General features: G+C 42.3%; 1 protein-coding gene across 8 annotated transcripts in view; it reads left to right on the plus strand.

Moving 5' to 3' along the window:
* PDZD2 (PDZ domain containing 2) overlaps window positions 1–26,230 on the plus strand; it is a 414,864-nt gene that overhangs the window by 365,242 nt on the left and 23,392 nt on the right. For 7 of the 8 annotated variants that reach the window (XM_055422225.2, XM_055422226.2, XM_055422221.2 and 4 more), the window contains 11 exons: window positions 2,663–2,808; window positions 6,323–6,442; window positions 7,416–7,530; window positions 10,270–10,343; window positions 10,488–10,710; window positions 11,505–11,622; window positions 13,242–13,374; window positions 18,849–18,930; window positions 20,361–20,395; window positions 21,699–21,849; window positions 23,128–23,933. In XM_055422225.2, the coding sequence (XP_055278200.2) occupies window positions 2,663–2,808; window positions 6,323–6,442; window positions 7,416–7,530; window positions 10,270–10,343; window positions 10,488–10,710; window positions 11,505–11,622; window positions 13,242–13,374; window positions 18,849–18,930; window positions 20,361–20,395; window positions 21,699–21,849; window positions 23,128–23,933 (2,003 nt within the window). The remainder of the gene's footprint in view (window positions 1–2,662; window positions 2,809–6,322; window positions 6,443–7,415; window positions 7,531–10,269; window positions 10,344–10,487; window positions 10,711–11,504; window positions 11,623–13,241; window positions 13,375–18,848; window positions 18,931–20,360; window positions 20,396–21,698; window positions 21,850–23,127; window positions 23,934–26,230) is intronic. The other variant, XM_055422224.2, reaches the window with a different exon arrangement.

The raw sequence follows: 26,230 nt of genomic DNA on the forward strand, positions 1-26,230 counted from the left end.
CACCTGATGTGAAGAGCCAACTCACTGGAGAAGACCCTGGTGTTAGGAAAGATTGAAGGCAAAAGAAGAGGGCAGCAGAGGATGAGATGGTTAGATAATCATGACTCAGCCAGTGACTTCGTGGACATAAATTTGAGCAAACTCCAAGAGATAGTGAAGGACAGGGAAGCCTCGTGTATTGCAGTCCACAGGGTCACAAAGAGATGGACATGACTAAACTACGTATGATGAAGATGTCTTTAAAAATCATTACTGTAATGATTTCTTAAACAAGATGTGACAGTTGCTCAGTCGTGTTTGACTCCTTGTGACCCCATGGACTATACAGTCCCTGGAATTCTCCAGGTCAGAATACTGAAGTGGGTAGCTGTTCCCTTCTCCAGGGGGTGTTCCCAATCCACTGATCAAACTGGGGCCTTCTGCATTTCAGGAGCTACCAAGGAAGCCCCTTAGAAAAGATACAGGAGTGCCAACCATAAAGGGAAAATATGATATGTTGTTCTACATTAAAATTATGAACTTTTGTTTATCAAAAAATACCATTGAAAGAATGAAAGTTACAGACATGGAAAAAAGATATTTGTAATACATAGATTCCACAAAGGACTCATATCCAAAATATATTAATAATGAAAAACAAAATTCCTGTAAATGAACAGAGAAAAACCCAATAAAAGAATGAGCAAAGAAAAAAAGCATACAATTTTCTAGTAGTCCAATTAAAAAAGGAAAAAGGGGAAAAAGAGCAAAAGACTTGAACAGCCTGTTTACAACCTTAAAAACTGTCGATGAACATTTGAAAAGAAGCTCAGTCTCATTAGTCCTTTGTTGTTCAGTCACTCGGTCATGTCCAACTCTTTGTCACCCCAAAGACTGCAGCGCACCGGGCTTCCCTGTCCATCACCAGCTCCCAGAGCTTGCTCTAACTTATGTTCATTGAGTCAGTGACACCATGCAACCGTCTAATCTTCTGTCATCTCCTTCGCCTCCTGCCTTCATTCTTTCCCAGCATCAGGGTCTTTTCTAATGAGTTGGCTCTTCACATCAGGTGGCCAAAGTATTGGAGCTTCAGCTTCAACATCAGTCCTTCTAATGAATATTTAGGACTAATTTCTTTTAGGATTGACTGGTTTCATCTCCTTTAGTTTTATCTCCATCAGTCTTCAGTGAAACGTAAATTAAAAACCACAGTGAAATACCATTATTATCCACTCCAGCAGAGTGGCTAAAATTAGAAAGACTGGCACTAGTAAGTGTAACCAGTATGTGGAGGAACAAGCCGTATGCACCCTGGTGATCCCACTTGGTAAAAGGGAATGCATGCCTGTAACCCAGCCACTCTCATTCTAGGTAGAGCCAACAGATACAACATGCACCGGATGTCCAACAGTATATTCTAGATCAGGGTCAGCAGACCACCACCCACAACTGTATTAGTATGGCCCACAAATAGAAATGCTTTCTACATTTTTAGTGCATCTAAAAAAAGTGAAAGAATGTGTGCTGAGACCATTTGTGACTCATAAACCCTAGAACATTTACTATCTGGCCTTTTCAGGAAAATGTTTTCTGACCCTTATTCTAGGTCTGAAACTGGAAACAAATCAAATGTCCATTAGCAATAGAATGGATAGATAAATCATGGTATGTTTATATGATGACATAGTGTGCAAAAATGGGGTGAACAATCTATTGGCGTGCAACAACATGATGGAATTTCACAAATACTGAGAATAAGGAGCCAGATTCAAAACAAACATGTTGTATGTGGTCGTTTATATCAAATAGGCAAAAATAATCTGTGATGTTGGACCTCCCAGGTGGCTCAGTGGTGAAGAATCCACCTGCCAAGTAGGAGATGCAGGTTTGATCCCTGGATCAGAAAGATCCCCTGGAGAAGGAGATGGCAACCCACTCCAGTATTCTTGCCTGGGAAATCCCATAGACAGAGGCGCCAGGTGGGCTGTAGTTCATGGGATAGCCAAGAGTCGGACATGATTTAGCAACTAAACAACAATCTGTGATGTCAGGATAATGGCTACCCTTCATGAGCAGTGTTTAGTGGCACAAAAGGGGATCTGGAGACCTGGTGATCGTCTATGTCTTAGTCTGGATGCTGGTTATTGACGGGTTCATTTTGTGAAATTTCACGGAATGGTATGTGCACTTAATGATTTGTGTACTTTTCTGTAAGTTATACTTTAACTAAAAGTTTGTTTAAATGTCCATTGCTCTTTGTTTAAATGTCCATTGCTCTACATGAAAAAAAAAAAAAAAAGCATCTACCCCAACCATCTACTACCAATCACAAAATCCTCCATCACTAAAAAGCCATTCACTGATAGCATTCTCACCATCGTTTATTGCCTTATCAACCACGGCTACATCTTAGTTGGATTAAATATATACATTGCCCTTTATCCAAACTGGTCACTTCAAAAACTAGCACTTTCTTCAGAGTCTGGCATTATGGCCTCAACACACACCAAGCTCATGCAGAACTTGACAATAGAACATGATGAGCCAGGTGCTTTGAAAGTATGGGCCACCAGGCCATCTGAGCAACCATGAATGTGGGTGTAAATGCAACAAGTTTATACCTGTACATGCTCATAAGATTCTCTTCATTCTGTATCCAGTCATGTTTTCCCTGTTTTTTAAGGTGGTGTACCCCGTCTAGAGTCTGTTGAAGAATATAATGAACTGATGGTGCGACATGGTGACCCCCGGGCCAGGATGTTAGAGGTCTCCCGAGATGGCCGGAAGCACTCCCTTCCCCAGCTCCTGGACTCGACGGGCACGTCACAGGTAGAACAGCACTGTGGGGCCCCTGCCTTTCTTATCCAGTCACAGCTACTTGGCTAGGAGCAGAAGAGCACGTTTCGAACCCTGGTTCTCCCGGTTTTCTGTTATTCTCTCAGAGGCCAGCAGGAGCTTCATGTTCTGAAGACCTGTTTGTGCATGAGGGCCAGATGTATTTAGGACAAGAGATATAGTATAGTCAGTAAGGCCTATCCAGGGAGGCTAGAGAGAAGTCAGCTTAATATTTGGAAACAGAAGAGAAGGGGAAAAAAAAAAATCCCTTGTTGGATCTCAAAATCTCGATTCTCTTCTACTGTGTGTTTTGGAAACGAGAGCTACTTCCACTGCCAGGAGACAATGGCGCCTCACGGTCTGTGGTGAACCACCGTCTCTTGTTTAGTGGGTGTGTCGTGTGTCGGCATAGCCTGGTGGGTAGGTGGGTGTGGACACGTGGTGGGGGGTGGCTGTGGTGTGTGCCTGGATCCTACCTCTTATACAGTAACGGCTCCAACAGCCAAGGTCAGAAGAGACTGCAGAGAGGGGTGAGGGGGGTGGGGATGTTCATATTCCATCCCCACCAGAGCTCGAGACTCTGTAACCCTGCACAGGGGCTCCCCTCAACTTCATCGTCCTCAAGCCAGTCAACACCTCGTAGACGTCTCATAACCAAGTCAGAAGCAGGCTCAGTCTCTGGGAACTTGTGGAGTGTTCTTCCAGTCCTGGCAGCATCAGCCAGAGCACAGAGGAGTCACTGGCATCTGGTCCCCAGGCCTCAGTGAAGCAGAGATGGGAGGAGGAGGGAGTGACAGCTGTGAAGCCCTTAAGTGCATGGAGACTCGGGTATTAGAGTTCTAGAAGACTAGCTCAGGTCATCTGGGTTGGGCTCTTGCTTTGGGTGTCTCACATTTTTATGGATAGGGTAGCTAAATCCCAAAGAGGTTGAATATTTAGTTCCAAGCAATACACCAGAATCACTGTGCACGGAGTTTGGCCTGACCTGAATACAATTAGAAAGTGCCCATGTTTCAGAGGCCACTGCTGATTAGGCTGTCTTGTGCTGAATCCACCAAGGGCAACTGGAGTTGGGGTGATGAGAAAAAGCAGAGCAGAAAACTTGCATGAGGCCTGGTTAAAACCCACGTCTGGAGACAAGTGTGTGTCCTGGGCAGCATGATCCAGTTGGATCAACGGGGAGATCAAGAAGCCATAGGAGAGCCACATTGTCAGACTGTTTTGGTTAGTGCGGAAAATGAGAGCAGATCTACTGTTGTCCTGGCCAAGGATGTCCAGCATTAAGGTGCTGATTTCTTAACTGACTCACAAGGAAGCCTGACTGTATTTATAGCCGGAAATTATCTGTTTCCAAACTCCAAGAGATGGTGAGGGACAGGGAGGCCTGGTGTGCTACAGCTCACTGGGTCATGAAGAGTTGAACACAACCTGGCAACTGAACAACAACAAAAGAATAGGCTTCTAGGAACCAGGAAACACAAGCTAATGAAAGATTTTAAAGAAGAAGCTATCTTTTCTTCTTCAAGTTGTTCTTTCCTTCCTTTCTTCCACTTTTGTTGATTAGTTTTTAAGGTTTGTTGTTGTTGTTTAGTCGTTAAGTCACATCCTACTCTTTTGTGACCTCATGGACTGTAGTCCACCAGGTTCCTCTGTCCGTGGGACTTCCCAGGCAAGAATATTGAAGTGGTTGCCATTCCCTACTCCAGGAGATCTTCCTGACCTAGGAATCAAACCCACATCTCCTGCATGGGCAGTGGATTCTTTACTGCTGAGCCACAAGGAAGCCCCTTCCTCTCTCCTCCTCTCTTTCTCTCTCCTACCCTCCCTCCACTAAAAAGTATTGTCTAGATTAGAGCTCTCCAGTGAAGCTTTCTGCAGTGATGGAAATGTTTTATGTCTATACTACCCAGTATGGCAGCCACATGTGCCTTTTAAACACATGAAAAGTGGCTAGAGAGACTGAGGAATAGATTTTTAATTTTCATATATCTTAATTTAAATATCGATGGCCACAGGTGGCTCATGGCTGCCAAATGGGATGACAGAAGTCTAAGAGTGCAGTGAGACTCCTAAAACTCTTCAGGAGAATAGTGAAGACTGCTGGTCTCTGATCCCTGAAGGGCAGATGGAATAAGGCTCTGCTGGAGGTTGTTGATCAGAGAAAGAGTCCCTTTGTGAGTCTGCACGTGAACCTTTATATTCGAGGGCTATGCCTGGCTATTTCCATAATTATTGTTGTAGTTCCGTTGCTCAGTCATGTCCAACTCTTTGTGACCCCACGGACTGCAGCACGCCAGGCTTCCCTGTCCATCACCAACTCCCAGAGTTTGCTCAGACTCATGTCCATCGAGTCAACAATGCCATCCAACCATCTCATCCTTTGTCATCCCCTTCTCCTCCTGTCCTCAGTCTTTCCCAGCAACAGGATCTTTACAATGGGTCGCCTCTTCACATCAGGTGGCCAAAGTATTTCCATAATAGTTTCGGTAAAAGGGTGGTAACCTTGCCAAGCCAACATCATTTTTTTTTTAACGAATCAGAGACTGGGAGGCCAACATAGCTGACAGATAATATGTAAAACTGCAAGATATAGTTGTTCTAAGCTGCCAGGATTACGAAAATATCATTAGCAGATCTCATTTTTACCTTTGAATGTAGAATATGCTGATTAAGGATAAAAACTATTTTCTAGTGTCTTTTTTTTCATATTAAACATGAAATGATTTTGTCATTTAAGAAATGTATTATTATAAAAAGAATAGCAAGGAGCTAGATTGTCGCAGTGCTTTGACAATAGATTCATTTACTCTATTGTTTATGTTATGAATGGTCCACACTGCTTACACACATGGCCTTGGTGGGTGATGGAAAGGGAAAAGAGATCAAGATTTTGAGCTGCTGCATGCCAGAAAGGGAAAGTGTGGCTTGTGGAAATGTATTTTATTTTCCAAATGTGAGGGATCAGAGCTGAAGCTGCTGCAGTCTCTCAGAGGGATTTTTTTATACGGAATAACAGTTGTCTGGGTTTGCGGTTTGGGTTTTATAAGAAACAAAAGCTTGCTGAGCTTTGAGTGAGTGAATTGAGCTTGAAATGATGAGCTACTTTCTAACCATGATTGTGAACTTGGAGTGGGGGCAGGGGTGACTCCCAACAAATAACCTGACCAGAGGATGGTCATTCTACATCTCCAAGGCCACTCGGTTTCCAGTCCCTAACTCCGCTCCAGAAAGCAAGAAGTAGGATAATGTGGAGTAGGCCCGAGGAAGGTGCAGCCTAGGTTGTTTATGTGGGAGAAGAAGACATGGCAGTCCATCACAGTTGGGGCTGTTCCTCCAATGTGCTTTTATAATAAGCTTTATTTAACCCACTGGACCAGGTATGGACCACAGGCCAATGGCCATCTCACACAAAAGACAACTGAGGTTTTCCAAATCTGAGTATATTTTTATACCAGGGACCACAGCAGGATAAGTGAGACAATCTCTGACCTCCTGTGCTGACTTTTAGGAATACCACATTGTGAAGAAGTCCACTCGCTCACTAAGCACAACTCAGGTGGAATCTCCTTGGAGACTCATTCGGCCATCAGTCATCTCCATCATTGGGCTGTACAAAGAAAAGGGCAAGGTGAGCTCTTTTATGTGCATCGTTTTGCTCTCTAGGTAAATGCTAGTATATATATTTTAAATGATTCCTTTTTAGTGTAGTTTTTATATAAAATGAGGGAAAAGGTATAAATAAGAATCAAGTAAGTGGCCTTTGGGTAGATTTGAGTGGCTACCCTGGCATCCTTTCCCATGGCCCTTCAGATGACATCATCAAACTCTTTGTGCCCTTATGATTTCAGGAGTTATCACCTTGCAGCTAGGCCACCATCAAGGGTGGGGTAAATGCCCAGCTTGTACTGCTGCTGAAAGAAAATCAGAGCCTGCTGCTTCAGGGAATACCCACTGTTATCCTTTTGAATGAATTTCATGGCATTTCCATTATCATAAGAGAAATAATAACAAATAACTTGTTATACAGATATCAAAATAGCCATTTTGATATCCATTTGATATTATATAAAAATAAAACAATAAAACAGATATGGCACCTGCACAGCTATGAGCTATTAATTGATCCATGTGAAATTGACATCTTTGGAGATCAAAAGATTGTCAAATGTCAACAATTTCATATGTTTACCTAAAACTTTTCACCCTTTAATATAATGCATAGCTAGCATAATGCAAGTGGATCTGAGGAGGGTCATGGTGAGGACAACACATGAATTTGCAGCTACTAACTCAACTCTATGGGCTTCCCTCATGGCTCAGATGGTAGAGAATCCAACTGCAATGCAGGAGACCCAGGTTTGATCCTTGGATCAGAAAGACCCTCTGGAGAAGGGCATGGCAACCCACTCCAGTATTCTTGCCTGGAGAATCCCATGGACAGAGGAGCCTAGCGGGCTACAGTCCATGGGGTTGCAAAGAGTCAGACACAACTGAGCAACTAACACTTTCACTTTAGCTCAACTCTGAGTTAAATACTACACTGGGGGGTACACTCAGTGAAGAAGTGCACTGATAACCTGGGCCCCCATCTCTGCATCCAGGGCCTTGGCTTTAGCATTGCTGGAGGTCGAGACTGCATTCGAGGACAGATGGGGATTTTTGTCAAGACCATTTTCCCAAATGGATCGGCTGCAGAGGATGGAAGACTTAAAGAAGGTAGGAGAGAACCTTCTGGTGGTCCTCAGTGAGCTCTGATTCTAGGAGAATCTGTCCCCTGGCAAGATGTGAAGCAAATGTCTCGGTGGCTATGGCTCTGGGCTTGGTAGTTGGATAGACTTGGGCTGAATCCAGTACTTACTCAGGACCTTGGACAATTTGCATAACCTGAGCTTCACTTTCTTCTATTGTAAACTTGGGATATGAATACCTACCTTGAAGAATTGTTGTGAGGATTACATGAGACATTATGTGAGAAGTGGCTTGATATGTTTGTTTGTGTTTTTAAATGTCTGTCTTGTCCCGTTTATCTTTGAAATTGCCTTGAAAATTCCTGAGTGTTTACAGTGCATTCTTGCTTGGGGCTGGAGTACATAAACATCTTTCACCAACCCCATAGCACCTACCATTTTTGACACACCTAAATGTACTAGACAAGCACTTTTTGCTCCCAGCTTTATTGAGATATAATTGATAACTGTGTGCATTGAAGGTGTACAACATGATAATTTTATACACTTATGTATTGCAAAATGATTGCCAAACAATGTTAATGAATACCTCCATCACCTCACATATTGACCTAGTGAGTGCATGTGCTGAAAACATTTAACATCTTTCTTAACTATTTTCAAGTGTATAACAGTCTCGTTAACTTTAGGCACCATGCTATTATACCTTAGATCCCCAGGACTTGTTCGTGAATCCTGATTTTTTTATACCTCCATCACCTCACATATTGACCTGGTGTGTGTGCATGTGGTTAGAACATTTAACATCTTTCTTAGCAATTTTCAAATATATAACCCAGTCTCGTTAACTATAGGCACCAATCGGTACCTTAGATCCCCAGAACTTGTTTGTGAATCCTGACTTTTTCTCCTCCTTATTAGTATACTTCCTGCATGGAATGATTGAATCATACTATTACTAATTACCTTCAAAAATGCTGTGACCGTTCAGTTCAGTTGGTCCAATTATGTTGTGTTTAACCAGCTTATTTCTTTTAAACTGATAAGAATAAATTGGAATCTCGTTTTTTGTAGGCAGAGCGATCCCAGAAGTCTGTGTCCTAATGATAAGCCATGACCAGGCTTCATATTTTAATGGTAGAATATCTCTTTCTTTCTCAGAGGAAGGGTTAACTCCCAGGTGGTGTTTGTGTCTCATTTCCCAACAATGTAAAATTCTAGTGGAGCATTTTTATAATGGATGTACCATGTGTTCACGTGATTGAAATTCATCCTGTAGCACTAGTAGAATGGGGCAGAATGGCAGGAAAAAAATCGATAGGAGAGGTTAATAGCACTTGCTTCTCCTAAATACTGTATTTTCATATGTATTCACTTACAATAAATAGAGGTCATCAGAATGGATTTTCAGCCTGTTGAACTGATCTGTCTTTTAAGTAATCTTTAAAGATTTTTAAGAGCATGAGCGATCATTTTATTGTTTCTATCCTTTTCCCAGGTGGAAGCAAACCAAAAACCTCACCTAGTTGAGTCTTAGTTATGCCAGGTGATTTTTAAACAGATTATTTCACTTGTTTTGCAACATCTGTATTTGCATTTACAGAAAAGGCACATAACACATGGGTTTGGTACTGCTTGCCTTTTTAAACCTGTGTATGGGGTTCCTTTAAGGGAATACCCCGTGTGCTCCTGGGATCGGCTGTCCGTGAGAGGTGAAAATGTGTGTTCATAGGCTGCTTTGTACTTTGTTATAAGGGAGTTCCTCTTCTGTACCAGACTGCTGTGCAAGGTTCATCTTATGCACCTTTGTAGTGTTTTTGATGAACTGTGATTCCAAAAAATAGACCATGACACAGGAGTCCAAAGCCGGAAACGAGCTTTAAGTCAAGAGAATGAATGTCCAAGCTCTATTATGTTCCCAGCAGACACTATCAACAGCTTGAAAAATGACCTGACTTTGCCTTCTTGGAGTTGAAGATGGGTTCAGGATAGTTTGAGAGAGGAAGAATAAGAGCAAGAGAAAGAAATTTGACATTAGTCTACAACAGCCTCTTAGACAGAAGTGTACAATAACTTGCCAGCTGACTGACTGAGAATCTTGAACACCATTAAAACCAAGCGTCTAGACTGTGGGGCTGCACGTAGATGTGAGGCCGCCATTCCTAAAGAAGATCGCATGTGTTTCCTCGTCTCTGTCATTTCAGCCACTTTTCACACTCCATGTCTTTCTGAAAATATAGGCTTGGCTTCACACGTTGTTATGGGTGTTTGTGCTTCACCACCAGTGGGTTTAAGTTGTAAAACAAAGACTGTAAGAAAAGGGTAGGAATTCAGTCTTTGTAGTTTGATTTCTAAATGTAGAACGTGTATTATCAGACTTGGTAGTGGTAAGAGAGTATGGTCTTGATGCTTCCCACAGCTGTTTTAATTAAAGGTGAAAATAGAAAATTACCGCAGAATAGTGAACTCTGGGAGTTGGTGATGGACAGGGAAGCCTGGCGTGCTGTGATTCATGGGGTCGCGGAGAGTCGGACACGACTGAGCAACTGAACTGAACTGAACTGAACATGCAATGTCATTTGTTGACCCATTTTGTGGCATTCCTTGGAGCTAAGCTAATGAGAGTAGATTGGAACAACAAAATTCATCTTAAAGAGTTGTAAATCAGGGACTTTATGGTATTTTATTTTAATACTGACCAAGCAGTTAGATTCCAGTAAACTAAAGCTTGATGTTAATGTAATTAATTCTCAAATTTGGTCACTAGGGGATGAAATCCTAGATGTAAATGGAATACCAATCAAGGGCTTGACATTTCAAGAAGCCATTCATACCTTTAAGGTAAGGACATTCTTATTGACCTCCTTTATCATAATCTTTGTTTTTCTTTATTTCATTTTGGTTTGGGTTTGGTGATTTTTTTTTTTCCCATCATTCGATAAAAGGACAACCTGAATGTTTTAGCCCTTCTTCCTGTTTTCTCAGCAAATCCGGAGTGGATTGTTTGTCTTAACGGTACGCACCAAGTTACTGAGCCCGAGTCTCACGCCCTGCTCCACACCCACACACATGAGCAGATCAAGCTCCCCAAACTTCAATGCCAGTGGGGGAACCTCAGCGGTGGGCAGTGATGAAGGCAGTTCGTCCCTGGGTCGGAAGGCCCCCGGGCCCAAAGACAGAATTGTCATGGAAGTAACCCTCAACAAAGGTGATACCAGCTTGTCCTCATTTCGTTAAATTCTCTCAAATCATAATTTGTTATCTGTTCTTAGGTTCATTTTCTTTTTTTTTATATCTTTTTCTATGAATTGCTTCTTTGGAACATTCTGCTACCAACAACATATGGCATTCTCTAAATGGACAGTAGGATCAAAAGGAGAGATCTTAGTCATTTCACTAAAGTGAAGAAAAGTTACCAGTAGCGCAGTTTTTTAAAGCTCTCTCTGGATGAATCACTGTGTGTCAGAGACTCATGTTAAAAACATCACTGACTAGCTGAATTCTAGGGCTAATATAACATTTTCAAGAAGAAAGAATATAGTGAAGAATAGAGCTAACACCAGTAACTAAAAATCCTGGGTAACACCAAATATTACTGCTTTTAATCTTTGCCTCCAGTGGTAGAAATATGATAAACAACTGAATAACCTAGAAACCAATGGGAGGCAAAAGAAAGCCTGAAGTTGTATATCCAGAATAGAAAATGTTACTGGGACTCTGCCTGTTTCCAAAAACAGATTCCAGGAGACCCTTCAGACTAAGAAGAGAATGGATCATCAAATAATTCACAGTCCATAGTTATCCCCTGGTTCTGCCATAGACTCATTTCATTAAAAGAATGTGGCTCACATTGACAAAAGTAAAAGTAAAATTTATATCCTAAATCTGGTCTAAAAATAAGTGGTTATTGGTCAAAGTATACATTAATGCAGTTTCAAGTTATTGATACTCCTTTTCTTTCTTTCTTCTGATTTTGTTTTCTTTCAATGATGCCTCCCACAGAGCCCAGAGTTGGCTTAGGCATCGGTGCCTGCTGCCTGGCCCTAGAAAACAGCCCTCCAGGCATCTACATTCACAGCCTTGCCCCAGGATCGGTGGCCAAGATGGAGAGCAATCTGAGGTTGGTTGTAAACCAGAGAGTTCAGAGATCTGGTGGGTTTGTGAATATGTGAATACATACATAAGATACCTGCCCTGTTACATTCCCTTGTGAAATTCTAAATGTTTATATTATTTGCGGTCATGTAGCTAGAATTACAATCAAAAGCATCTCCAAAGATGAAAAGATAAATGAAATTTGGTTCAAGAATTCCAGATCTTGGCTCTCCCTACCAGTCCTGTTCTATTTGGACTCAGAAGTTCAGTTTCAGAAACCTGACACAGTACAAGTCTATGTAGATACCTATGATTATCCAAATATTTTCTTTCACTTTCATATACATGTATATAGAATTCACATAAGCTGCTGGGAACTACTCAAAATGGTTCAGAATCACTGGATACAAGAGGGTCCTAAGATCATGCCCTTGAACAGGAGGCCTTTATTAAGTACAATCTCCTGAACCTTTCCTGTTGTTTCATTCCTTTTTGAGACGTGATGTCTAGATGCTTACTGTCTGAAATCACTGCGTGTCTGATTTCTCAATTTGGCTAGTTGAGTTGTAGCTTGGGTATTCTGTTTATACAAGAGAGGTTTCGGTGTTCTATTATATAGTAATTGCAGTGGGTCTGTGCCCACCTAAACTTCACAAGAATGTACACGTATTTCATGAAGCCCTTTGTGGAAACAGTATCATCTTTCTCCCCTCTAAGTTTTTAAGTCCTTGAGCAGTTGAGGAATTATCAAAATGACATTCCTTGAGGTTGCCATTTTGAGGCCCTGTTAATAGATTATATTATGTTTTTAGTTAATCATCAGAGTGAATTTCCATACTGAAAAAAATTTAGCAAATCATCCAAAGTACATTAAAGAAAATATACTTTTAGAACCCAAGGAAAAAAATCCTTTAATGACATCCCAAGATGATGTTTCTTTCTTGAATGGTTCCATATGTCTGGAGCCTGCCAAATGACCATTCTTCAAACCCCACATAAAGACTCTTTGTTTTCTCATACTGAGTTCTCTCCCTATAATTTCAAGTCAAAATGGGCATCTTGTCCCCAATTTCTCGTTTGTTCAAATCTGAAACGTTTTTACAAATTATTGGGTAACCTTTGAGCTTCAGATATTTCCTTCTAAAATTATATTACAATAATCATTTCAATATGGTAGAGAAGAAGAAACTGGTGGTGGCCGAGGGACTATCACTTGATGAGCAAAAGGTAGGCAAACCTGAGTTCAACAGTGTGTGACATCTGGGTGACCTCTCTGAGCCCGTGGCCTTATCTACATAATGGGAATAATAATACCTAGTCAAAGCGTTGTTACATAAATTTCTTTCTATAGTACTTGGCCTGCAATACGCGTTCGAGTAATAGTAAGCTTCATTGTTATCCTTATTATCCATTTTAACTTTACTACTTCTGAAAATGCAGGCAGATACCCATAATGATCTTTGTCAGTTTAAAACCTACTGTGTTTATGAGGGTTTTGCTTTTTTATACATATGCAAAGATGCAAGGATATCATTTGCTTCTTTAAAGTATTCAGAAAAGATTTTGTATTATATAAACCACTCCCAGAAGGAAGTCTTGTAAAAAACTGTTACCACAGAGTGTTGATCGTGTTGTCCTCCCTAGCCGCGGAGATCAAATCCTGGAAGTGAACTCCGTCAACGTCCGCCATGCTGCTTTAAGCAAAGTCCACGCCATCTTGAGCAAATGCCCCCCAGGACCCGTTCGCCTGGTCATCGGCCGGCACCCTAATCCAAAGGTGAAGTATCTCACGCTGTCCTAAGTATGGGAAGACAGCTGTTTGTCCAGTAGCAATGGCACATGTGTTCCTATGACCATGCAGACTCGTTGATGAGACCGTTCACACAGCTGGGGATGGGAATCAGCGTGTGGCCACCCAGTGACCAAGGTAACTGATAACACTTGGGAAATGAATTATTGACCTGAACTTCTTCATCTTCACACTCAGAACATTTTATTAGAAAATGTTGACAATATTATTGGTGAATTTAAAGTTAGTGGAAGGTGGGAGTGCTAAGTATGGAAGGTAGGGTTCTGAGTAACCCCTGCTGGCTATCCGATCTCTGGTGAGATACTTAGCCTTTTCAGGTTTCTGCATCCATCCTTGACCTGAGCAAAATACTTGTGTAATTAATGCTTAAGAGCCCACTAATTTTCTTTCAGCGTCAGTATCACAATGTTTCCCCATACTAACTTGCAGAAATCATAGCCCCTGTATTGGGGACCTCTGCTGTTTACTTTGGAGAAGGTAATGGCAACCCACTCCAGTATTCTTGCCTGGGAAATCCCAAGGACAGAGGACAGAAGTGGGCTACAGTCCATGGGGTTGTAGAGTTGGACGTGACTGAAGTGACTTAGCATGCATGCATGCTGTTTACCTGGTTGTATCTCTTCTACTTCAGTTCAGTCTCTCAGTCGTGTCCGACTCTTTGCGACCCCATGAATCGCAGCACGCCAGGCCTCCCTGTCCATTACCAACTCCCGGAGTCCATCCAGACTCATGTCCATCAAGTCGGTGATGCCATCCAGCCATCTCATCCTCTGGCGTCCCCTTCTCCTCCTGCCCCTAATCCCTCCCAGCATCAGGGTGTTTTCTAGTGAGTCAACTCTTCGCATGAGGTGGCCAAAGTATTGCAGTTTCAGCTTTAGCATCAGTCCTTCCAATGAGCACGATTGCTTTTAATGTTTTAAGCTAAGCATAGGACACTTTAGCAAGTCCAACTCAACCCATTTTGAGAACTGGTTTTGGTTGTTTTTGAGTACTCCAGGTAAAACTCTTAAAATCAGCTTGTCTCCAATATGGTCATCTTTTTTTCTCCCCCCTACAAAATCTGACATTTCAACAACTCAGAATACTCCTTTAGACCATTAACTCTTCCCATGCCTGTCATGTGGCTATTATCCACTTTGTATTATTTGTAGAGTTATTTGATTACGTTCCAGGCTGCTATACTGGATGGACTGTTATGCTAGTTTACGAGTAAGAAGTTTATACCAGGAGACCTGGCAGGTTCTCCCATGTGGCGCATCTGAGATTTCTTCAGTGCAATAACTTTACGGGGTCATTTTCACTGTCTCAGCAGTGTTCACTGGTTATTCATCCAGTTGCATGCTGTGCATGCTAAGTTACTTCAGTCATGTCTGACTCGTTGCAACCACATGGACTGTAGCCCACCAGACTCCTCTGTCCATGCGATTCTCCAGGCAAGAACGCTGGAGTGGGTTGCTGTACGCTCCTTCAGGGGATCTTCCCAACTCAGGGATCGAACCCATGTCTCTTACATCTCTTGCATTGGCAGTAGGTCCTTTATCACTAGCGCCACCTGGGAAGCCCTGAGTGTCTGGTTTCCCCTATACAAATAGCCACTGCAAAGGTGTGACTCTGTGTCTTGATTTGGGACAGAGATGTCAGTCAAGCTCCTTGGACCTTGATTGCTGATTCAAACTCAGCCAGGCTACTTCCCCCGCCCCCACCTCCGAGGTTGTTTTCTCTTGTCTTCAAGCATTTTTTTTTAAGTCTTATTGAAGTAGTTACCATATTGCTTCTGTTTCTTCGGCCCAGAGGCATGTGGAATCTTAGCACCCTGACCAAGGATCGAACCTCCCCAATCAAGGATCGAACCTACACACACACCCCCTCCGCCACACCAGAAGGTGAGGTCCCAACCACTGGACCACCCAGGAAACTCCTACAAGCATTCTTAAAAATGTCTTACATAAAAGCTACTTGAATAAATATCATTTATAGAAAATCAAGTCCCGCTTCCAACTTTTCCTATTTTTCCTCCTTGTCTTTGCCTGTGCTTCTCCTTTCTGTTCTGTAGTCCTGCCTTTCCCTCGGAATCTGCTCTGCTGTGTCCCCCTGCCATCCCCCTAGCTCTCTCTGGGACACTTTTAACCCTGCTTTGACTCGCAGTCTCAACTCCTCCCTCCAAGGATTCTCCCTTGGGTTCCACCACCCTCGTGGCCACAGTCCCCTAACCTCAGGAAGCAGTCCAACAAGCTATGGCTGCTGACCCAGCCCATCCCTCAGCAACATTAGAGAAAATTAAGTTCTCCATGGTTTGCAGTTATTGGCTTCAAGGCATCTCTGACTTCAAAATCCGTTCCAACCGCACACAGGTCGTGATTTGTTGGTCAGCCTAATCGTACCCCAAAGCATCTGCCTAATTTGCCAATACAATCAAACATCGAAATGGCATTCCAGTGCAAAGCATAACAATCCTGGTCTACTGGTGGTCTATGATTCCGTGGAACATACGGGTTGACTCATATTTCTAGCCATGGTAAAATGGTCGTCGGGATGGTGCTGGAGATACGTTCAAGAAACCAAATTTCAGTATTTGTTTGACTGGATTTCATGTTTCCTTCTAGGTAAACACAGTGTTCTTAGTTGTAACACCATACTATATTTTCCTTTTGGTCAAGATTCCATTTTACGTTTAATGTATTTTTGTACCACTTATCCCAACATTTCATGCCAATGGTACATTTTGATACTAAATGTATGTGCTTCCTCAGTTTTCATGTTGTTCCAAGAGAAATACCACAAAGATTTTCTTTTCGAGTTTCTCATAATGACTGAAGCCGTGGCCGCCCAATTGGAATATCCAAACCCTCCAGGTTTAGACAAGCTAAGATTTGGACCTGCTCGTGTGGCAGATTCTAGCTGACGTTAAGTAGAAGAAAGTAATAGAGGTCCACTATTAATTGATAACTGGGGCTTTCAGCATGATTAGAGTTATCCAGGAAATCTTTCACATGTTTTAAACCCCAACCATTTTTCTCCCACTCAAAAATAATTGCAAATATTCAAAGTCTAATGTCAAGAAAAACCATTTTTAATGGTTCATTTATACAGAATTACTCTTTGGCTTATGAAGGTATGTGTGGGAGTATGCGTGTATGTCTGCGTGCATGTGTGTTCATGTTTTATTTCCTGTGAAGACTATTAGACACTACTACACACAGTCCCTGATGTGATGATGGTTGATGTGTTAGGTTAAAGTATAATGCTGAATCCTGCATAGAAATGTTCATTTACTTCTTAAGGCAGATTGCTGTGCTTATCCAAATATTATTTATTCTAAATGTTATTTAATACACAGAATTACTGTCCTACATTTAAAATATTCTTACCTTTAAAAAAAGCTATACAAGTCCTGTAGTTGCTTTTAAAATATCTCATAGTTCATCATGTATCAGGCTTTTTAAAAATCTTCCCATGAAGGACTTTCCTGGTGGTCCATTGGTTAAGACTCCATGCTTCCACTGCAGAAGTTATAGGTTCAATCCCTGGTTGGGGAACTAAGATCCTGCATGCCATGTGGCACAGTCAAAAAAGAAACCCAAATAATAAGAAAAATTAAAACAATAAAAATCTTCCCATGAAAAATTACAGTTATGGATAACAACTGTTGGTGGAGTGGCAGGGGGGCGTGGAGGAATCCATGAGTTTACCATGCCACCAATAAATATAGAAGGAAAAGAGAATGATAAATTCACTATTTTTGAAAACTTCATTATAATAACTGATTCAGCAAGAATAATGAATGATGCTAAAACCATTGAGTGGAAATATATTGGGAAGCAGGATAAAACAGCCTCAAATTGTCTCCTGCCAGATTACTCATTAATGGCAACAACACAACAAATCCTGTGGAGAAATCTGATGAAACTGTAAACAAGTAGTCAGAGTTATCATCAGTTACGAAACACACTGATCCTGTGATGTACCGAAAAAGAAACGGTTTTTATAATTCTGTCGTTTTTCTGCCCCCAAAGGCATCATGTAAGTCTAAGCATGAAGAAACTGTTGGACAACTTGTAACTGAGGGTTTGGATTGGCCTAGTTTCTTTCAACGGAGAAGGCAGTGGCTCTCCACTCCAGTGCTCTTGCCTGGAGAGTCCCATGGATGGAGGAGCCTGGTGGGCTGCAGTCCATGGGGTCGCTACTAGTTGGACACGACTGAGCGACTTCACTGTCACTTTTCACTTTCATGCATTGGAGAAGGAAATGGCAACCCACTCCAGTGTTCTTGCCTGGAGAATCCCAGGGATGGGGGAGCCTGGTGGGCTGCCGTCTCTGGGGTCACACAGAGTTGGACACGACTAAAGCGACTTAGCAGCAGCAGCAGTTTCTTTCAAATTATCAATATCATGAAAGACAAAGGCTCAGAATTATTTTGGATTATAAATAGACATATAAAGGAGAATAAATAGACATGAGAACTGGATTTTGAATTCTGGATTGCTCAATACACCCCTCCCCCCAAAAAAACTTTTCTCTAAAGCATTACTTGGCAGAGAAGTTGGTGACGGGCCACTAAGGCCCGTCGCAGATAAGGAGCTTGCTCCGGAATATAAATCGGTCACATCACTATACACACTATTCACTTCATTTGACATTTAAACCTCGTGAGACGTTGATGAAAGCAGCTGAGTATTGATTTGCATTCTCAGGGAAAATCCTTATCTCATCCCAGGCTGGCATCAAACTTTCTGTGTATTATTTCCAGGCTCAAGACACACTTTGAGTGGCGTTTCTAAAGGATAGTCTTAGGGATGTGAAATGTATATTCGACCATCGTTTTTATCAATGTTAAATTTGCTGAACTTGATAATAGTACCAAGATTATTTAAGAGAATGTCCTTGTTTTCAGGAGATACTTACTAAATTACTTACAGGTGAAGGGTCATGATGTCTGGAACTAACTCCCAAATGGTTTAGTAAAAAGTTGTGTGTGTGTGTGAGAAGGTAAAGTACGAGTGTGAACGTGGAATGTTTTAAAAAAAAATGAGTATAGTTAAAGAGTATACTATCCTGGTGCTATTCTTGCAAATTTTATGTAAGTTTGAAATTGTTTAAGTTTAGGAAACAAAAAGAATGAGAAGTGAGTGTTCTAGAGAGAGGCACAAGTCAGCCATGTTGTTGGTAACCAGCGATGAATGCTTTGCTTCATGGGCTTGGGTATCAACTGAAGGTCTGGTTTTGAATCCAGTGTTTGAAGCAGTCCATTAACCCAGCTGTTAATGGATATAATAACTACTCATATGCCCTGGTTTATTGCTTCAGAGGGCGGTCATAGTCTTTGGTCTTGCAATTTTCCTCTTTATCTGAGCTCCAGCCTCTGACTATGGTCCTAGCTACTTTTATTGGGGGAAAAATAAATAAATAAAACCGTCTAATTTGTGCTTTCTGCTGACAATCAGGTTTCCGAGCAGGAAATGGATGAAGTGATAGCACGCAGCACTTATCAGGAGAGCAAAGAGGCCAGTTCCTCTCCTGGCTTAGGTACTGTAACTGCACATCTTCATTCAACATTCAGAAGAGTCTCTCATTACGTTCCCCCCCGGGGGCACTCCCCTGCGCAGTATTATTGGAGTCTTGGTAATTACCGGGTTTGGCAGAAGTAGCTGTCAAAGAGATTCCATGCTTTCCCTTAGCGGCCGTTTTTGATTTCTACAGTTATTTAACATGCTGTATTAAAGTTCCAGCCATGCACGCTTTTTCTACTGCTTTAAGATAATTTGCAAAAATGAGTTAGCAGCATTTCAGGTGTTTATGTACAATTCATGTTAAGTAGAACATGAATTCTACTTCATTCCAAGTAGAAATGAAATGCTACCAAATTACCAGTTGTTTCGGTAGGCATGGGGTACAATCCAGCCAAAAACCTGGGATTTCTTTATATGAATTAAAAGTTTCAACTGAAAGGTAACAGGCTGCAAAAATCATGATTTTCCTCCTTCTTAAGTGGAAAGTTCAGTCATAGAAGGATTGCCCTAGTAAGAATGTCACATGAATTTAAAACATGAAACTTTGTACCAAGTTGGAAAAGTAATGTTTCCTGTAGAGTGGGAACCTCAAGGGACTCTGCTGATGTATCTGAACTCGAGATATTACTGATGTGAAGACTGATGTCAGGAGGAAACTGAGACGTGAGTTACTGGTTGTCAAAGGAAAAGGAAGGCATACGGTTTTTTGGCAACCAAGAAGTACCCTAATTATTTGCATCCATAATTAATATATTGAAAGTGGGCACAGCCATAATGGACTCTTTATTCAACTCACTCATTCTCCTGAGTTGCCTGAAGGCTGTCCTCTCATAATCCCAACATATTCACTCAGTCATTTATAAAAGATTTTACTAAGCTATGATCCTCAAACTCAAAGCCTTTTTGTCCTTCAACTAAAAACTAAGACAGATATTCAGCCCTCTCCCTCTTTCTTTCAAGAGTTTTTTGAGTGCTGTTCCTTTCTTCATTCATCCTTCAATCCATTTATCAAATATCACTGAACACTTCCTAGATCCTAGTGCTAAGCCCTGCAGGGCCCGATCAGTGATAGCTAAATAGTCAAGGAAGAAGAGAACAGGCATCCACTTGTAATTAAATTATATTATGCATATGGAAATGGGTATATGGGCAGTATAAAGTACTTCTGAAATGCAGAGGAAGTTACTGCCAACTACTAACAGGATCACCATGGAGTCAGTAGCATCTGAGGGCTTGAAGCTTGAGAAGAATCTTGGGAGGTGGGACGGGTACCCAATAGACTGCATGCACATCCATTCCCACACACGTGGCCCCTCCATGCCTGTTGAGCAGAGAGGGTTTTGTTTAATATGTTTGGCTCCTTCTTTTCCTGTTAAGAAGGTGAGCCTGTTTGTAAGGATTTGAGCTTCATTGTTTTTACAGTATTGTAAATTTTTCCCCCAACAGGTACCCCCTTGAAGAGTCCTTCTTTTGCAAAAAAGGTGAGTCAAGAAAAGGCACTTTGCTGCCTTGCTTTACTGGTTCAGTTCAGTTCAGTCGCTCAGTTGTGTCCAACTCTTTGCAACCCCATGGACTGCAGCACACCAGGCTTCCCTGTCCATCACCAACTCCTGGAGCCTACTCAAACTCATGTCCATTGAGTCAGTGATGCCATCCAATCATCTCATCGTCTGTCATCCCCTTCTTCCTCCTTCAATCTTTCCCAGCATCAGGGTCTTTTCAAATGAGTCAGTTCTTTGCATCAGGTGGCCAGAGTACTGGCGTTTAAGCTTCAGCATCAGTCCTTCCAATGAATAGTCAGGATTGATTTCCTTTAGGATGGACTGGTTGGATCTCCTTGCTGTCCAAGGGACTCTCAAGAGTCTTCTCCAACACTGCAGTTCAAAAGCATCAATTCTTTGGCACTCAGCTTTCTTTATAGTCCAGCTCTCACATCTATACATGACTACTGGAAAAAAACAGAGCTTTGACTAGACAGGCCTTTGTTCTGGAGCCCAAAAATCAAACCATAGGGTCCAACCTGTATTTATCCCCATGAGTCATCTTGGCCATTTTACACAGCAAACAGCAAAAATGTCCAGTTGAGAACATATAAATGTAAGTTTCTTTTATTAATATTTATCCAGGAAAAGAACAAAACAACAAAATAAAAGAACTGAGCTACAGTTTAAAAAATAACTGCCCCCCCTTTTATTTTTAATAAAAGGTGCCTGGGCCAGTTTGGGGAGGGCATCTGCAACTTTAAGGAATCTTTCTTGGCTGGCTATTTCGAAAACCCAGCGGATCAGAGAACAAGAGTCAAACTCGTCTGTTTAGTTGTTTCATCGGTAGGCTGAACCAGTGGCTTGGAATTCCATTCCTCCTCCTGTCTCTTCCCCCAGTCTTCTTCCTGGGATGGTTGATGCATTGCTGCTGTGGTTTTTCTGATCGCAGCCAAAAACGTATTTCTTAAAAACATTGTCTGGCAGCAATTGCCTTTTAATTCGTTCATTGTTTAATTTAGTGATCCTAAAGCAAATGGAATGGCAGCCCGCTCCAGTACTCTTGCCTGGAAAATCCCATGGACAGAGAATCCTGGTAGGCTACAGTCCATGGGGTCGCAAAGAGTCGGACACGACTGAGAAAAAAAAAAAAAAGAGTAAATGGAGGTGGGCGTTTACTATCACAGCTGTTTTGAGTGACCGCAGATGAGAACACAGTGCTTTCGGGAAGATGGGACACAATTACTATTTAAAATAATACACTCTGGTGCATCTTCTCATCTAGCACTGCCTTCTTCAACAGGACTCCCTGATTTCTGAATCTGAACTCTCCCAGTACTTTGCTCACGATGCCCCAGGCCTGCTGTCTGACTTCATGGTGGCCGGCTCCGAAGACGAGGACCCTCCAGGGAGTGGCGGCAGCAGCAGCTCCGCGGAGCCCCCCAGCACCTCCCGTAAGCCCTGACTCTTCTGACTCCATGATGCCTTGGTTTATACGTCATGGTGCTGGGGTATGGAAAAAAAACTGGAGACCACACCCGTGGTTGAGTAGGGGCCACCTTTCTACTCTGACTAAAGGCAGAGTTTGATCTTGGATAACTTAGTGCAGTCCTAGTGACCAGCTTCCCCACTTCTGCAGTCAACAGGCTGGGTGCATGGTCTGTACCCAAAGTGTGGAAGGCTAAACTGCCCCCACCTTGGGATGCTATTTGCACAGTGTCGTCTTGGAATTTGCGGCATCGAATCATGGCTGATAACCTGATGGCCTTATGTTTTAGGGGAATCCTAACCACATTCTTCACTAGACACTTAATTCTTTTCGGAAGGCAGTGAGTGAATGATTTAGAACATATGAGACAGATGTTATCAAATGGGTTTTTTGTTTTGTTTTGTTTTTTTAAAAAGACCTCGTTGATTATATTTTCTCAGTATAATCTGAAATAATGACCTGATGTGAACTGCACTGACTCCTCACTCCCACCAGTGTGGTTTCCTTTTGCTCATTTCTAATGTCTGAATAAGAAAATCCCCTGTCTCAGGTGAGGCAGACGAGAACCTGTCTAGCTCGTTTGGAGCAGCCCTTGTGCTTCCTCCAGGCTCTGATAGAAACGCTCTTAAGGCGGAAGCACGTGTAATTTTTCACTGCATTTAACGAGATGCGAAGAGTTTGCCGAGCTCCCACGCTTTCCTTCCCTTCCCAGGTTGGAGTTTATAAATTATGTGTAGTCTCAGGCTTCAGCTCACCACGTTCTCGGGGCTCACGTGCCCATTAATCAAGCCCGCCTCCCTCCTGCCTGTGAAAGAAGGACCTCAGGTGATAAGAAGGCCCGGGTGTGCGGGACTCGGTGATCCCAGGGCATCCTCCCCCGGGGAGTATTTGGAGCAGCATTTAGGTTGAACCCAGTAACGTGTTAGATATCATGGATGTTGACAAGTTACACACTTCTGTCTCTAGGCAGCACACATGTTTAAGTTGAACAATCCAGAGGTTAAATTTTAAAAAAAAAAAAGAAAGAAAAAACAGTAGGCAGAGAAGAAAGTTGGCTCTCACTGTAAGCAGATCCCAAGAAACTATGTCGTTTATGCCTAGTGACCAGTGGCCAGAAGGTATGTACCTGGCATCTGTGAATGTGGAACTGCTCGTGTGTAAAGCAGTGGCGGGGAGGGGGTAGATTAAAAGACCACACCAGATGGAAAGCTATTTCACTTGACTTTTCTTCTTCCAACCCCAGCAGCTCACAGGGAGCCAGGAAAAGCCAGGGCCAACAGCCTTGTGACTCTCGGAAGCCAACGGGCCTCGGGGCTCTTCCACAAGCAGGTGACAATCACCAGGCAAGCCAGTCTTCCCGGGAGCCCAGAGGTCCTTCGGAACCCCCTCCTCCGCCAGAGGAGGGTGGGCTGCTCTGATGACAACGCCAGCGACGAGGAAGAGTTTGATGGCGAAGGCGACTGTATTTCCCTCCCAGGGACCCTCTCGGGTCCCAGCAGGCCGCTGACAGAGGACGACTCTACACGTGTTTCGACAGCCTCTTCTAAGGTCACAGGTATCAGCCGAGAGGAACACCCCAAGAAAACACTGGTCAGCAAGGCCTCCTCGGTGCCTCTCCTCAGCAGCTCGCTGGACTTCCAGGAGAGCCTCCCAGGAGGCGTGCGGGACCCCCTTTCCCACACAGCCAGCCTGCTGGTCCCATCAGAGGCCCCCAAGGGTAGCCCTGGCTGCTCGGGGAGGAAGGAGCTGTCAGGATCGAGGAGTTCGCCCAAACTGGAGTGCAGAGCCGGGACAGGCACTCAGGGTCCGGCAAGCACAGACAGCCCCAGTTCCCTCCAGCAGAATGACAGCCTGGGGTCCAAGCACAAGCCCGTGGCCAGGGTCAGCCCACACTGCAAGAGGCCTGAGGCTGAGGCCAGGCCCGGGAGCGCAGAGGCAGCACAGCTGACCAATGGAGCCAGTGAACCATGTGGTCCCGACTTGAAAGTCCAGGATGGTTCCGTCCAAGTGACCGTGACTGATTATCAGCCGGGAGGAACTGTGGAGAAGGTAACTGATTTCTCTTAGTTACTTGGGATCCAGTGAGTCTTGTATGAATGAGTACGCAGCATGCTCTAAAGCAGGGGTCCACAGCCTCCAGGATCTAATGCCTGACGATCTGAGGTGGAGCTGATGTAATAGTAATAACAGCAATAAAGTGCACAATAAATGTCATCCTTTTGAATCATCCAGAAACCACACCCACCCCCTATGCCAGTCTGTGGAAAAATTATCTTCCACAAAACTGGTCCCCAGTGCCAAAAAAGTTGGGGACTGCTGCTCCAAAGCATAAGGTAATCTGCCTGAAAGAAAGGATAATGATTAGAGAATCATCTTTCAATAGAGTCATTCATTTCAACACACTAACTGCTTGGGAGCCTAGTAATATATCACCAGATTGGTGGGGGGAGGTGCCTAAGTGTTGAGTCATGAGATCATTCGGCCGCAAGATGTAATCCCTCTCTTCCCATACGTGGGGCCTGTGGTTGATGATGGAAAGGCAGTGCCAGGCAGATGCAGGAAACCCCTGGGTCTGGGACCAGCTTCCCACTGACTAGTCGGTGGTCACTTAGGCAATAACTGGCCACGTTACTGATGTTTCTGAACCGCAGTGGTCTGGACTGTAAAATAGGGATGTTGCTGTCTTCCTGATCATCTCACACAGTCAGGGTGACTGTCAAATACAGGTTAACAGTGCTTATGTCTGGCGGTCAAGGTTCTGCTTGATCCTCATTTTTTCAGACTTTCCACAGTGATGATGTATAATTACAGCTACTCCTGCCCTTGTTGTATCACATGAAGTAATGGGCACGCATTCACTGAGAAACGTATAATGTACCACAGTGAATGCAAGTTAAGATTGTTTATGTTTCTACTTGTTTACCAGTATGTTGGAATGGCCCAGAACATCAAATCACACATTTTTTAAAAAAATTTAATATACCTCCACTTTAGCAAGGAGAGAGTAAGAGAAACAAACATTATTTAGTCTCTTCAACATAAATACTTTCACTCAGAGAGGAGAATCTGAGACGCCTTATAAGGCTGCCCAGGCATGCCTTTGAGATAATGCAGGTTCGGTTCCAGACCACTGCAATCAAGCTGATGTTGCAATAATGTCAGTTAAGTGTTTGGCTTCCCAGTGCATATAAAAGTTACGTTTACATGATACTGGAGTCTATTAATTGTGCAATAGCATTATGTCTCTAAAAATAATGTACATGCCTTAATTCAAAAATATTTTAAAAAATGTTATCTGAGCCTTCGTTGAATTGTAAATCTTTTTGCAACAGTAACATCAAAGATCACTGATCACAGATAACCATAACAAAAGTAACAATGAAAAAATGTAAGACATTGTGAGAAATACCAAAATATGAGAGACATAAAATATGACGGAAGTGAACAAATGCTGTTGGAAAAATGTCACCGACATACCTGCTCAGTGTAGGGTTGTCACAGACCGTCAGCGTGTCAAACATTCAGTATCTGTAAAGTGCAGTTTTTATGCCTGTATTTATAAAGATGTGCTTTCAGGTGATTTGTAAAACATATAATACATGTAAAGAGAAGCAGAACATACAAAGTTATAAAAGCTAATCTCAGCAGAAGGGTTTGTTTTTAACCTTATAGAAGAAGTAGAAACATACACCTTTTTTTTTCATTCTAAAAATTGTTATTACCTCCAACTAGTACATGTATTTTAAAATGTCATGTTCAGCTAATGGGTAAACCTCTTCCTTTTAAGGGTATTACACATTTTGAATAACTGTATAAAGCCAAATCATGGATTTTACTCAAATAACTTTTTTTATAATAACTTATATCTATTAAAATAAAATGTCTTACAATTGTGAATTAGTATTCTCAGTAAGAACTTTGAGCACCTTTTAAAATGTTTGTACAGAAGTTCAGTTTTTCTTGTAAAATTTCTCATTCCCAAATTTTATTTATACTATATGGAAAAGAAAATTGAATGCATTGCCCATAAAGTATTTACCCTTTATATTGGAAACTTAAAAAAAAATTAGACTTTTTCTTTTGGAAAATAAATTGTCTTTTAATGTTTTTATTAATACTTTTTAAAATTGAGATGAAATTCACTTAACATAAAGTTAGTATAGGAAAGTGAAGTCCGGCATGCTGCAGTCCATGGGGTCGCAATGAGTTGGACATGACTTAGTGATTTGAACAGCAAAGCATTTTAAAATGCACAGTTGAGGGGCACTTGCTGCATTCACAGTGCTGGACAGTCACTACCTCTATTGAGTTTCAGATTCTTCTACTGTTTTCATATCACACTTATG

This window comes from Moschus berezovskii, chromosome 18 (genome assembly GCF_049115385.1).
Source record: "Moschus berezovskii isolate FMDL1 chromosome 18, NW_MosBer_1.0, whole genome shotgun sequence".
Taxonomy (NCBI): Eukaryota; Metazoa; Chordata; class Mammalia; order Artiodactyla; family Moschidae; genus Moschus; species Moschus berezovskii.